Source organism: Triturus cristatus, chromosome 7 (genome assembly GCF_964204655.1).
Source record: "Triturus cristatus chromosome 7, aTriCri1.1, whole genome shotgun sequence".
NCBI lineage: Eukaryota > Metazoa > Chordata > Amphibia > Caudata > Salamandridae > Triturus > Triturus cristatus.
The window spans coordinates 267,247,044-267,260,722 of record NC_140590.1 but is presented as its reverse complement, the minus strand read 5'-3'; the positions used below and the strand labels follow the sequence as shown (position 1 = coordinate 267,260,722).

Sequence of the window (13,679 nt, the reverse complement as noted above, 5' to 3'; positions counted from 1 at the left end):
ACCCGAGCAGTGTTGGGGAGCGGGGCTGCTGCTGAGTGGCAGCAGGGGAGTGGTGCTCACTCCACCAGTTTACACTGTCCAAGTCACTTTGCCTGGCCATCTTGCCACGGGAGCCTTACTTGCACAGGGTAAACCTCTCCACCTAGCTGTCACAGACTTCTGGGTGCAGAGCAGGCACAGGCCTGCTACAGCGTCGAGGCAGCCCGCTCCAGTCAACCCTGACGCTGCTCCCATGCTGCTTATTTGCAGCATCAGGATTTGCTGAAGGGGGAGGCTCCATGAGGTGTGCCTTCGAGCTGATTCCAGACGAAAGAAGAAAATGCGGAGCGAAATGCGGGTAAGTTCATTTTTTTTCATTATCTCTTTACCTTTACCCCCCACCCCCAATTGGGGTTGTCTGTCGCCCCCCCATACCCCGCCAGTGTTGAGGGTCATGGCCCGCCACTGTTACTGACGTGAGCTGAGGCAGTGAGACGCAGAAATCTCGAGTTTAGATCTGCTCGATGTCTGTTTATAACCATGAGCCCATAACGAGCCGAACTTTCATATGGTTTCTGCCAGCCACCGTTACTCTGCCTTCACGCAGAGAGGTAAAAAACAGAGCTTTAACATCTGAAGTTGAAAGAGACAAATGGACTCCAATTTAGTGGCGATTTATGCATAGTAAAACCAGAAAACCTGGATTATGATACTCCATATAATACCACTCAGTGCCACATAATTACATGCCACATATTTACACTCTACTCCATGCAACATAAATACACTCAACATAAATACACTCAACATAATATAATACATAACAAAATACCATAACATAATACCACTCAGTACCACATAATTACACGTCACATAATTACACTCTATTCAATGCAACATAAATACACTCCACATAATACCACTGTGCCACATAATTACACGCCACATAATTACTCTACTCAATGCAACATAAATACACTCCACAAAATACCACTCAGTGCGACATAGTTACACGCCACATAATTACACTCAACTCATTGCAACATAAATACACTCCACATACCACTCAGTGCCACATAATTACACGCCACATAATTACACTCTACTTAATACAACATAAATGCACTCCACATGAGAACACTGTGCCACATAATTACACGCCACATAATTACACTGTACTCAATGCAACATAAATACACTCCATAATACCACTCAGTGCCACGTAATAACACGCTACATAATTACACTCTACTCAATGCAATATAAATACACTCCACATAATACCACTCAGTGTGACATTTACGCCACATAATTACACTCTACTCAATGCAACATAAATACACCCCACATACCACTCAGTACCACATAATTTCAAGCCACATAATTACACTCTACTCAATGCAACATAAATACATTCCACATTATACCACTCAGTGCCACATAACTACACACCACATAATTACACTCTACTCAATGCAACATAAATACACTCCTTATAATACCACTCAGTGCCACGTAATAACACGCCACCTAATTACACTCTACTCAATGCAATATAAATATATTCCACATAATACCACTCAGTACCACATAATTACACACGACGTAATTACACACTCCTTAATGCAACATAAATAAACTCCACATAATACCACTCAGTACCACATAATTTTATGTTAAAATCTTTTTTAAATCAGGTTGTTCAGTTGTATGAAATGTCTTGGTTTGTTTAAAGTTAACAAAAATGCTTAACACTTTTTATTGTAACTTTTCAACATGATGCACAGCAGCCACAATGCTCTACAACATAGCCAAAAGTTCTGGCTAAACACATAAGGTCCCAAAGACGAGACCTATTGGCCATGCCAATGCTAGTTTTAATTTCAGCTCCATTCCGTGTTGTTGACCTACTGTCTTGTTTTACAATATCTGGACATATCTTGGCATCCGCGACACACACTAGTCGTGTGCCTTTTCTCGTTTCTAAATACCAAGATTCTCTTTGCACAAACATTCCTTATAGCCTACAAGTTTGTTGGGCAACATCCATGTGGACTATCTAAACACATAACAGCTTTGAAGAAGTATGAATTCTGTGTCGTGCTTTTACCAAAAAAATTTGAACAAAAGAATAAAGGAATAAAAGATTAATATATTTTTCACAACCTGATGACTTACTTGACTCATTTGGGAGACGCCGTGCTAAAGTTTAATTACTGACCATTGTTTATCACTGTGTACTTTCAAAACTGTGTATAACAATAGATGTGTGCTGAGCCAGCTTGTTCTTTGTTTCTTTGGGTTTCCCAATCAGTGGGGACGTAGGGAGGTAATGTTCCCGGCCCTTTGAACGAAAATAAGAGCAGTACCAGCATTAGGGACTCCATGTTGAGTCAAATAAGCTGTGACTGGAGCGCTGTTTGGAGCCACTATGGCAACCGCCATAATGAAAAGAAGATTAAAACCAACCTATAAGTGGCAGCGCAATAACGGGTAATATGGGGAGAAAGACCTTTGAAATTCAAGCTTGAAAAACCTTTAATATCTCAAATATAGGAGACTACGCTGTCACAGCCGTCTCCGGAAACAGAAGTGAGGGGTTTGTGGACAAGCACAACTCAGGAGTCTCGCAGATAAGTATCAGACAAAACATTGGTGGCGCCATGTTGCAGGGATTCTGCTCATACACAGAACTATGCGCAGGAATACGGGACTTTGGTGTATAGGGGGTAAGCCTTCCTACCCCCTAAGTACCCACAATTCCAGGACCGACTAGCTATAGTGTCTCACTCACTCTCCTAAACAATCACGAAGATGCAAATGATTAGACACCCCAGAACACAACACTCCCGATTCTCTTAGGAATCTCGGTAAAAAGACATGCCCTTTTGCGCACTCACTTGTACTTGTCCACAATAAGAATTGTCTGAGTCATGAGTATAGTTTAAAATGTTTATTTTAACTTTCGTGCTCTATAACGCAGTATACGAGCCACTACCAACAGCAAAATGCATATACTCAACACAGTTAGCATTGTAGCAAGTCTATATATCATAAAGGGAGATGTCATCTTATAAAGACAGTGGGTAAAGGGCTATAAGGCCTAACCACCCTCCCCTTGGCAAGAGGAAGTATTTATATATAATAGAAGATCTCTGGGCTTTGTCAGCAGACCCCGTACCTAAGTGCCTAGATGGTATATCTCCACCATGGGAACAGCATGGCTCTCCTTCCTGGAAAGGTCCCTCTCCAAGTGTATGTTTACCAAACATGCACTCCCATAATATCAAAGCACGAATGTTCAGCAGCCGCAGCTATATTAGCGTGTTTTGTCTAGGTGCTACGGACTGACCATAACCGAATAACAAGCAGCATTGTTTATCGACCTTGCTCACCATCTTCAGACTAAACTCCAGGAACAGACAGAGAACTCACAAAACAGACGGTTCTCATGTGAAAGGCATAAACACAGTCTTACCAAAATAAAGTTATGTAGTAACGTGCGCAAAAGCGGCATCATGGCAGCAGAGCTCATGCTAACTTAGCGATGTCGACAGTGTCCCTATCAACCATATGACATTACTTTTGCTGGCCACAAATCGGTGAATAGCTGTTAGCCACTGTGTCATGCAGGATTTCCACTGCATGGTGTTTGTACGTTTTGCTAGGATCAGCATGAGGTTAACGAGTTTGGTGGCCACTTTCACCTGTTCGAGTCATGGTGCAAGGCCCAAGAGGGTGTAGCCGCTCCTTCCTGTGACATTCTTCATGACTGTTTGGATCCCTGCAGGTGTCTGTGGTGCTGGGGTATCATTTATTGAGAACGTAAGGGGATAAGTAGCTCTGGGGAGTTGATGATAGTACTGAATTTGTTGTAATCTGGCATTCCGGGAACTCTTCTGAGGGTATGAACTGGGCAACTAAAGCAATACATAGTGATTTATATACTTGCACACCAAGCCACAAAACACGATATATTCTAGTGATCTGCACAGTGTTCGATACTCTTATTTGAAACACATAATTTAAGGTATGAGGCTGTGTTTGTCCTTGAAGGATATTTCAGTGACACGTGGTTCTTCATAGGGCACAGTATCGAGATGCTCAAGGCATACTCAATCATGCCGGTACTTAACAACATATTCAAAGGGGGTGCATTGCATCGGAAACAAGGACAATGTTGTTGTTTTCACCGACTTTTGTTACAACATTGTAAGGTTGAGACGTAGCCCAAATTTACCCAAAATAAGTGAAGTCAGCATATACGCCCCCTCACAGTTTACATGAAGCAATTCACCCTAAAACGTATTATAATCCGGAGCACCAGCCCTGCCAAGGGTCATTCATCACGGGTTAGACTAACGCATTTTGCGGTTTGTCTTTGCATTACTGCACTAAAAGATGTTGTCATTCATTTTAGAGCCCCTCTCTCTGACTCAGAGTGGTTGGCATTGCTGCTATGGCCAGTGATAATGCCAGAGCTGAAATTGGCTATGTTTAGTGTTAGCAGAACTCTGACGAGAAGTTAAGAGAGTTTCATGTGTCTACTGCCTTCTAGCTGCAGCATGGAGGTTTGAGCCTGCAATCTGACTGGATTTTATTCAGTCTCTTGCAAAATTCCAGGGTGCAGCAGTTCCTGAAAAGTCACCTAAATGTTACTGTGCTTGTGTTATTATGGACCCAGGGCAGCGTGCTAAGTTTATTACTCAGTTAGTCAACACATTCAACAGGTATCAGAACTTCGCCTGGAGTCCAGGCGCTGCAGACTCTTGTATTCATATTGGAGCTCACAGTGGAGCTTAGCTGCCTGTCGTCCAGTGAGTCTCTCCTTGGTAGCTTGGATGCTTGCTCACTGATCGGTCCCTCAGGATTTTGCCAGCCAGACCGCTCTGCCACTGTATCTTGTGAGATGGGCCTGTCACACAAACAGTTTGCAAGACAGCAGCCTTGTTATGAGAGTGGGATCGCCTCACAAACAGAAAATGGTCTTTAATCAGAACCTCAGATGAGCGATTCCAGGGTAGAGCACAACTTACCACCATGCCTTGATACTAAAATTAAATTAATAAAAAGAAACCCTGTCTACATCTCTGGGGATTTAACTGTTAGGTGCATGTCAGAAACAACTTGCTGAAGGCTTACTGGATGTTGCATTTATCATAGCTTGTTCAGCATTCTGTCCATCATTTCTTCTTTTTGCATTTGTCGCCGTAAGCGGGACGGGTATGCCCAGACGTGGGTCTCGTACCGACCATGCCACCAGAGTCAAGCTGTCGTGGCTGATGCCCGAAACCGGTCTAGGATGCTTGATTCTGGCCCAAGAAGGGCCCGGCATGGCAGTTCTGGCTGGTCTGTTCCCATGGGGAGCAGGGTCAAGACTGATATGCATATGTCTGGGTCCAAACTGGAATTGCATGGTGAGCCAAAAAACGATGGATTTAAGCCCAGATCTCTGTACTGGGGGTGAGTGTTTGACATTGTTCAGAATTCTGTCCATCATTTGTTCTTTTCGCATTTGTCATCCAAAGTGGGACGGGTATGCCCAGACGTGGGTCCTGTGCTCACCACGTCACCAGAGTCAAGTTATCCTGGCTGATGAGGAGTGATACCCTAAAACTGGACCTAGGTTGCTTGTTTCTGGGCTGGGCAGGTCCCGGCCTGGTAGTTCGAGATGGACTGCTCCCATGGGAAGCAGGGTCAAGACTGATTTGCATAGGGCTGGGACCATACTGGAATGGTGTGGTGAGCAAACAAAATAGCATTTAGGACGAGATGTCTATACTGAGGGCGAGTGTTTGACATTGTTCAGCATCCCGTCCATCATTTGTCCTTTTTGCATTTAACCTGCTGTGAGGCACCTTCCTGGATGTGTTCGCCCTAAAGATTAGAATCTTTCTGCTCTTTACATTTATTCCACAAAAACGGCCCTTAAATCTCTAAAATATTGTCCCAAGCAATTGTAATCCAGTTTGATAGCGCATTTCATTTTTGGATCACTTTATCTCGAGCATCACAAGTAATTTCTTTTAACTTCGTATGTCACTCCTAATATCAGGGTCAAGGCTTTTAAATTATTTATAAACCAGTAAGGAGCATATCAAGCAAAACAATATTTACACTCAATAATGTGTGTCTTACTGCATAATGGAAATTCACATTTGCTCATTATGTTATGCTATGTAATGGATTAATGTTATACATTCCAGGATTAATAAAAATACATGTTGAGAGATAACGTGTACTTCCGAATCTTAGGTTAATTTCTAAATATTCAAACCATATACATATTTATAGTCATAGATAATATCAAGAGTGCATAGAACACTATAACTTTGTAATATTTACACAAACTGTAGACAAATAGGTCCACACAGTGAAGGTGATGAACTAGGAAACGTCAAGTGTTGCAACATGCACATGTCCCCTTCTGACATATTTGTAGAATAAGAAGCCAAGTTCACCGGCACATTTTTCACCTGAATGATATAGGAACGGCACAGTCTCACTGAACGCCCTTCCTACAGGCTCCTCTTGTTGTTTGTCAGGAACGGGCAGCTGTTAGGGATTCTAGCCCTTGCAGCCACTACTACTTTTTTAAAGCCATCCATTGACTCCACTGGGTGTCCTTGCTTCACAGCCACAACTGCTGCTTTCCAGTTGCAGCCTTTGCACTATACAACTTCTGGTTATTTGCAGTCTCCCTCCTTGTCAAGCATAAAACCACAGCCTCCACTGAGATAACCTTTTGTAGTCCTGGCTACAGTATCTTGGGCATCTACAGTCTGACTACTGTGCAGACCTAATAATTAGCCACAATCTGCATTCTACCCCTGCCCTGCCAGGTGTGCAAGAGAAGGCGATGGCCCTGTAGTGGCATAGACTTCAGTCATTCAGCACAGCAGAAAGAGTGCTGAACGAGGGTAAACTGAAGGGGATAAAGATAAGAGGGGTGGGGGACTTCCACTATATCCATCCTTCCTTTAGACACCCTGGATGAGGTTCCCAAACCTGTGCAGCACTGCTTTATCAAATATGAAGTCTTTTTCAGCTCAATTCCTCTGTCCCTCTTGCTAAGGAGGAGAGGGCATTTTGTGTACATGTTTCTTTGATCTTCTTAAAGAATACATGTTCATATTAGAAATTAAAGCATGTGCTAGTAATCTGCGCCGCAGGAGGGCAGGCAGATGTGTGTCAGGTGTCTCTACTGATGCATGGAGAATAGAGATGTATGAAGGGTGTGCGTTTGGGTAGAAGGCTTGCCAGGGATGTCTGCATCCAAAGAGGTGGGTCATGTCTCTGTGAGTATGGTAGACAAGACGCAAACACCATGACAGGGAACTCGGTCTAGAGGAGTCTACATTTCAAAGTAGATGTTTCTATGTCATGAGAAGCGCGACAGGCACTGCCAAAATAAGTGTGTGGAACAGGCAGAGAGTCTCTGTGAAAAGGACATAGGAAGTTTCAGGCGATCGTTGAAAAAATGGTGTCACAAGAGACCCTGCTGCGTGGTAGAGGGCAGTGCAGATGTTCCAAGGGGTCCTCTGTACATTTTCCACGATGCCTAAAAATGACATGTTTGTTATTTTCTGTGGCACGACAAACGTTTCGAGTGCAACTATACTAGAAAAGTGAATTCGATTAGAGATCTGGACCAAGCAGTTCAGGAGTGCGAAAGCTATATTTGACCCTTTTCAGGCTAAGGCTATTATGTTGTTCAAAAGGGGCTAAGTTCTTAAATTAATCCCATGACATGGGAATAGCTGCTTTATTCAGCCTGTGGTAAAATGTTATTCAAAATGTGACTCATAAAATAATGAAATGTCACACAAACAGATTTGAAAATGGGAAACCTCATGCATGCGTCAACTGAAAACTTGGCAGCTATAGAGCACAACATTGAATTTTCTATGCTTATTACTGGAGTGTGCGTATTTAATATATATATTTTTTTGCAATAGTCTATTTTCCTCCTTCAAAAACTCTGAATATACAAATGTGCTGTAAACCTTATATGGGTCATACGTTTTAGCAAAGAACTCTAGCATGTTTTTATGAATGGTATTGTGGGAGGTACAAATGTGTCTGCTGTTCTCAAACTAAGTGTTTCTTCCCTCAGGGTGCTGATGTGTTTCTGCAATGGATTCCTCTGGAGGAGTTTGGAGATGGAGCTCAAATTGTCTATTCAAAGAAGGTAAGTGTCCTAATCCAAGATCTACGTTCATTATTGAGTTCCACGTGTGTCCTCTGAATATATGCACAAACGACAAGAAGCTGCAGACTCATCATTTCTGTCCAACTGTATCCGTCTTTCCTGCATCCTCATGCAGTAAATCTAGGTGTTAGGTTTGTGTTTAAGTTCAAGAGATGCCAATATTTTCTTGAGAAAGAAGTCTTAGGTTATATGTCTTTCTTCCACGTTTTACAGAGTAAGGACGTTTTCGCCAACTATTTAAAAGCCACAAATAGAGGGCAACTCCTCCAAGTTCTTTTTGGTAGTAGTGAAAGGGAGATTGACTGGGAGAGAGCAGTCTGAATGGATTATTGGTTCTCCCTCATGATGGCAATGGTTAAACAAACAATTCTATCTTTACATAATTTTTTTATTCCGCACGCAAACAGCTTTAGTTATCTGTTGTCGAAAGATGTACTTTGTAAAATACCAGTATTTGCAGTGGGCTTTGGGTCAGCCCATAGCTTATTATTGGCTGGCTTTTTTCTGAGCCTGATGGTGCTTGTTTATTATTCGATAGCTTTCCTTTCTTTAATTGTGTTTAAAATTCTTCTGTGGCATAGCATCATTGCCATACTTTTCAAGTTTAATTTTATTTGCATAGTTAATTAAAACCATTGCAATACAAAAGCAATTTCAATTAAAATGTTCATATAAAACTCCTTACTTCATATTTCTTGTGTTAATAAATCATTTCGAAAAGCTTGCTATACTTAAGCAAGTAAAACGACCGAGTTTATATTCACGTTTTTGCAGCTTTTCACTTGTCTTTTTCGGGTCCGAGCACTTAGTTTCAGTCCGTTCTTTTCCTCGTTGGCTGCCGCAAAGCTCTATAATTATGCAAAGAAGTACTTTCGGATTAGTAAAGTGCCTTTAGTCCAAACTGTAGTGTTTTCTCCTAGACCTCGTATTTTGGGTTTGCAACTGATTTCTGGCCAGCTGAAGTAATTGTCGGCTAAATATGCTGACAGCTCCTTATGGCATAGCCTCGATGTCTGTATTGTCCAGCAAGTCGGTTTTAGTTTGCTAGGGGGCAGTACTTAATTCTAGTCCTTTCTTCCTTTCTCTGGTGTTGCCCAAGTTCAGTTAGGAGAAGTTTAACTCCAGAAAACAAGGTGCATTTGTGCTAGTATTCATCATATATATAGAGAACTCTTCACGCCTCCTCACTGTCTTGCTTATATTTTGTACAACTAGATTCTTTTATAACTGCATTGCTGGCATTTTCCGTTCGCATAACCTGAGGTACTTTACTAAACGGCAATTCAATTGTGGATCATTAAATGCAAAGCATGCCAGTGCTGCTTGCCTCCTGGTGCGAACCCCTCGTAGATGAAATTGTCATTTCAGCAGTTGCTTCCGTTCTTTTAAAAGTCCCAGGTGATGATGTAAGCCCCTTGTCTTGCAAAAGATTGTTTCTGTATGCCAAACTCAAGTCTGATTTGCGCAGGCGAGGTGTATTTAGGCAACCCGAAAATGACACTGTATGCAGTTGTTACTGTGGCGTCGAGTATTTTGGCATCTCTTCCTTTCTGTGCCTCGCTGCCGTAGGTGATTATTGACAGTAGCTTTGCGCAACTCACCTGTGCTGAGGGCAGAATCAATTGTCCGTTTAGTTTGGTGTTTAATATTTTTAGTGAAGTAGCCAGCGCAAGGCCTTTATACCTAATGCTGTTCTTCTGTGCCAAGAAACGGCCACCTTTGTCCAGCTTCACACCCAAATATTTGTATTCCATCGTGTCCTCAATTCTAGTCTCTCCCCAGAACCAAGCTGCTGAGTGTCTCCTTTTTATGCCGACCATCATAGTTCTTGTTTTATCCAGATTTATCAATAAATCATTTGCTTTAGAAAAGTCCTGTGTAGCATTTAAAAGGTGTTGTAGCCCTACTTTTGTTTGGCTGATCAGGACTATATCGTCCGCGTATAGGAGACAGGGCAGCAATATGTCTCCTAATTTTGGAGCATTTGAGTTACAGCTGTTTTGTTGCGGGGCTAGGTCAGTTATAAACAGGTTAAAAAGTGTAGGTGCTAATACACATCCTTGTTTCAGCCCTTTTTCCGTTGGTATACGTCTTGACAGGAGTAAGCCATTGCCCAGCTTTATCTGTACCCATGTGTCAGTGTGCAGATTTATCAGCAGGTTTAGTAGGGGCTGTGGCAGCCCCCAACTTTGCTGTTTGGACCATAGTCTGTTGTGATTGGCATGGTCGAAGGCAGCCTTGTAGTCGATGAAACTTAGGTGAAGGGGCATCCTTTCAGATTCAGCCTCATCTATAAGCATTGCCATGCTTCGTATATTTGTAGTAGTCCCAACTGATTTCGCGAATCCAGTCTGATGTAATGGAATAGCGGATTTCTCTTTGGCCTATGCCTGAAGCTCCTCTAGTAGCATTCCAGCAAATAATTTAGCCTCATTGTCTATTAGGGCCACTAATCGGTAGTTTTGTGGTTTTGGCTTTTCACCAGATTTATAAATTGGTGAGATAATTGATCCTCTCCAAGAGCAAGGCAGAGTGTTCAGCTCCCTTATTTCTCCGAATAGTTGTTCCAGTGCTTCTGCCCAAAAAGTTGCCTCTTGTTTATAGAGTACTGGTAGTATTCCATGTGGGTGCCTTCTCTCCTTCCCTTTCCTATTTGCCGTTTGATGGTGTTAATGTGGTTCATTTGCAGGTCCTCTGTTGGTAAATCTCGTCCTAGTTTCCCAAGTACGGTAACGTTATTTGCAGCCCAGGCCTTGATGGTTGTTTGGCCTTCTGATACGTTTTGAGATTCTTGACCCCGCACACTTTCTTCGGTATCTTGGTGGAAATGGGACCTCAGGTATTTTACCCAGGCTTCCTCTGAAATGTTCGAAGAGGTTCTGTCAGGTTTAGGGTGGATACATTGATTTATAGTGCTCCGAAATCTGGCCCTGTTGTTTTGTTTAATGTTGGCGTGAATTTTTGCCAAAAGGTCGTTCTCCGTGTCTCTAATTGCGTCCCATTGTAGGTCTTGCGCCTAGCGTTGCACTGCGTAGCAGTGCTCGCGCAGCAAGGGTCCTTTTGTCCGGGGTTCAGAAATGTACCCTGGAATCGTACACGCTCGTGCGTGTGTTTTTTGTTTTGTCTTCTATTATTGGGCTTTTAGTGGCTGTATTTTTTAGACAGAGCACGCAATAGGCCAAAGGCGGGCGCATCGCTCCGCCCACGGCCTATTGGTGTCTGTTACGCGCACTAAAGCCTATCTGGTTTCAATTATCGTGCCCAGACACGGGCGCGATAATTGAAAGCATATGGCTGTCTGTGGCGCGCACGCACCATTGGCGGCTGTCTCTGCTTCCAAAAACGATTGCTTTCGGTTTCGCGATCGCTTTACTTGTGGCTTTGCTTTCAGTTTTGCGATCACTTTACTTGTGGCTTTGCGGCTGCAATGCAGTTTGTTGCTTAATTGGGAGGAATGTGTGGCTAATCTTTACGCGGTTACAAGGTAAAATAAATTAAGGCGGTTACAAGGCAAAGTAAATGAAAATGCGCGGCAAATATTTACTTCATTAGAAGGTAAAATAAATGAAGGCGGTCACAAGGTAAAAAAATGAAAAATGCGCGACAAATATTTACGCGGTTACAAGGTAAACAATGCGTGCCTAATAATTGCACTATACTTCTCTTTTTCTAATGTCGCGTCAGGCTTACTGAAATAATTAACTGTATCTGCTTAGCTACAAAACAAGGACTCGTTGGGGCTAAGTCATACTTTCTGACTGGACTGAAAACGTGTGATTTTGGATAGAGTTCTTACTCTTTCCGTTATCCGATTCCCTTAATCTAAAATGGCGCTTGCTTACAAATAGAGTTATAGACATATAGACAGAAATACACAGAGCTAGACCTAGGTACAGCAAAACAGACGTACGCACATATAGAAAAGGAGATTAACAAGCAAAGAGATATACAGAAACAGAGGCACATATACAAAGCTAGAAACTGAGACAGATAGACAAAGAGGAACAGAGGCAGAGATAAAGACAGAAACTTATAAACACTAAAGGCACATATAGAGTTTGATACATACACGCAAATAACAGTGTACACATAGGTAGACACATATAGCGGAGCATGACGGGCACAGAGGAGCATATACAAAGACAGAGACACACAGATAGACTGAGAAAGAGATAGAAACGCACAAACTAAGAGAAAGATGAATACACTATAGGAGAAGAAACAGACTGAAATAATTGACTGTATCTGCTTAGCTACAAAACAAGGACTCGTTGGGGCTAAGTCATACTTTCTGACTGGACTGAAAACGTGTGATTTTGGATAGAGTTCTTTCTCTTTCCGTTACCCGATTCCCTTAAGTTGTGTGTGGTTGTGCTGGTGGCTGTGTGTGTGTGGTTGTGTGTGTGGTTGTGTGTTTGTGGTTGTGTGTGTGGTTGTGAGTGTGGTTTGGTGGTTGTTTGTGGTTGTGTGTGTGGTTGTGTTTGTGTTTGGTTGTATGTGTGGTTGTGTGTGTGTGTGTGGTTGTGTGTGTTTGTGTGTGGGGTTGTGTGGTTGTGTGTGGTTGTGTGTGTGGTTGTGTGTGTGATTGTGGTTGTGTGTGTGTGGTTGTGTGTGTGGTTGTGGTGGTTGTGTATGTGGTTGTGTATGTGGTTGTGTGTGTGGTTGTGTGTGATTGTGGTTGTGTGAGTGTGGTTGTGTGTGTGGTTGTGTGTGTGTGATTGTATGTGTGGTTATGTGTGTGGTTGTGTGTGTGGTTGTGTGTTGTGTTTGTGGTTGTGTGTGTGGTTGTGTGTGTGTGTGGTTGTGTGGTTGTGTGTGGTTGTGTGATTACACATCACATAATTACACTATATTCAATACAACATAAATACACTCCACATACCACTCAGTACTACATAATTGCGCGTCACATAATTACTCTACTTAATGCAAGATAAATACACTCACACAATACCACTCTGTGACACATAATAACACAACACATAATTACACTGTACTCAATGCAACATAGATACACACCTTTCACTCAAGTTCGTGCTATGTAAAGAAAAAAACCCAAAAAAACAATTGCAATGCAATAGGTCTCACATTACTGAATCTTTGAGCTGCTATTGGTGTTGCATTATTATTAGCAATGCCAACAGCTCAAACTTTAACGCAAGACCTATTGCATTGAAAATGCTTGTTAGTTTTTTCAATTGCCTCTTTTGCTTTGTAGTAGTTGCAGTTGTATTTTGTCATTGGGCTTGTGACGAAGTTGTCTCAGTAAGTGATCTGCTTGATTTCTTGCTTGGCAGTTTGTAATATGGGCTTCCGCCGCTGAATCTCTGCTGGTTTGATCTTAGTTGCATATACTTCCATGGTTGTAATAAAACTTTCCCATTTATCGACTTCACCTTGTCCAACCCTCTGTTTAAAGTGTTGTTTCGCAATTTCCAACATGTTGCTGTCTGCCGCTATCTTGAACTTGATTCTTTTAAGATTGATG

At 42.3% G+C, this 13,679-nt stretch overlaps 1 protein-coding gene across 2 annotated transcripts in view; it reads left to right on the top strand.

The window, feature by feature from the left end:
• The window catches only part of TBC1D17 (TBC1 domain family member 17), a 556,250-nt gene that overhangs the window by 87,415 nt on the left and 455,156 nt on the right, over nt 1-13,679 (top strand). For both annotated transcript variants that reach the window (XM_085616191.1, XM_085616192.1), the window contains exon 3: nt 8,096-8,170. In XM_085616191.1, the coding sequence (XP_085472317.1) occupies nt 8,096-8,170 (75 nt within the window). The remainder of the gene's footprint in view (nt 1-8,095; nt 8,171-13,679) is intronic.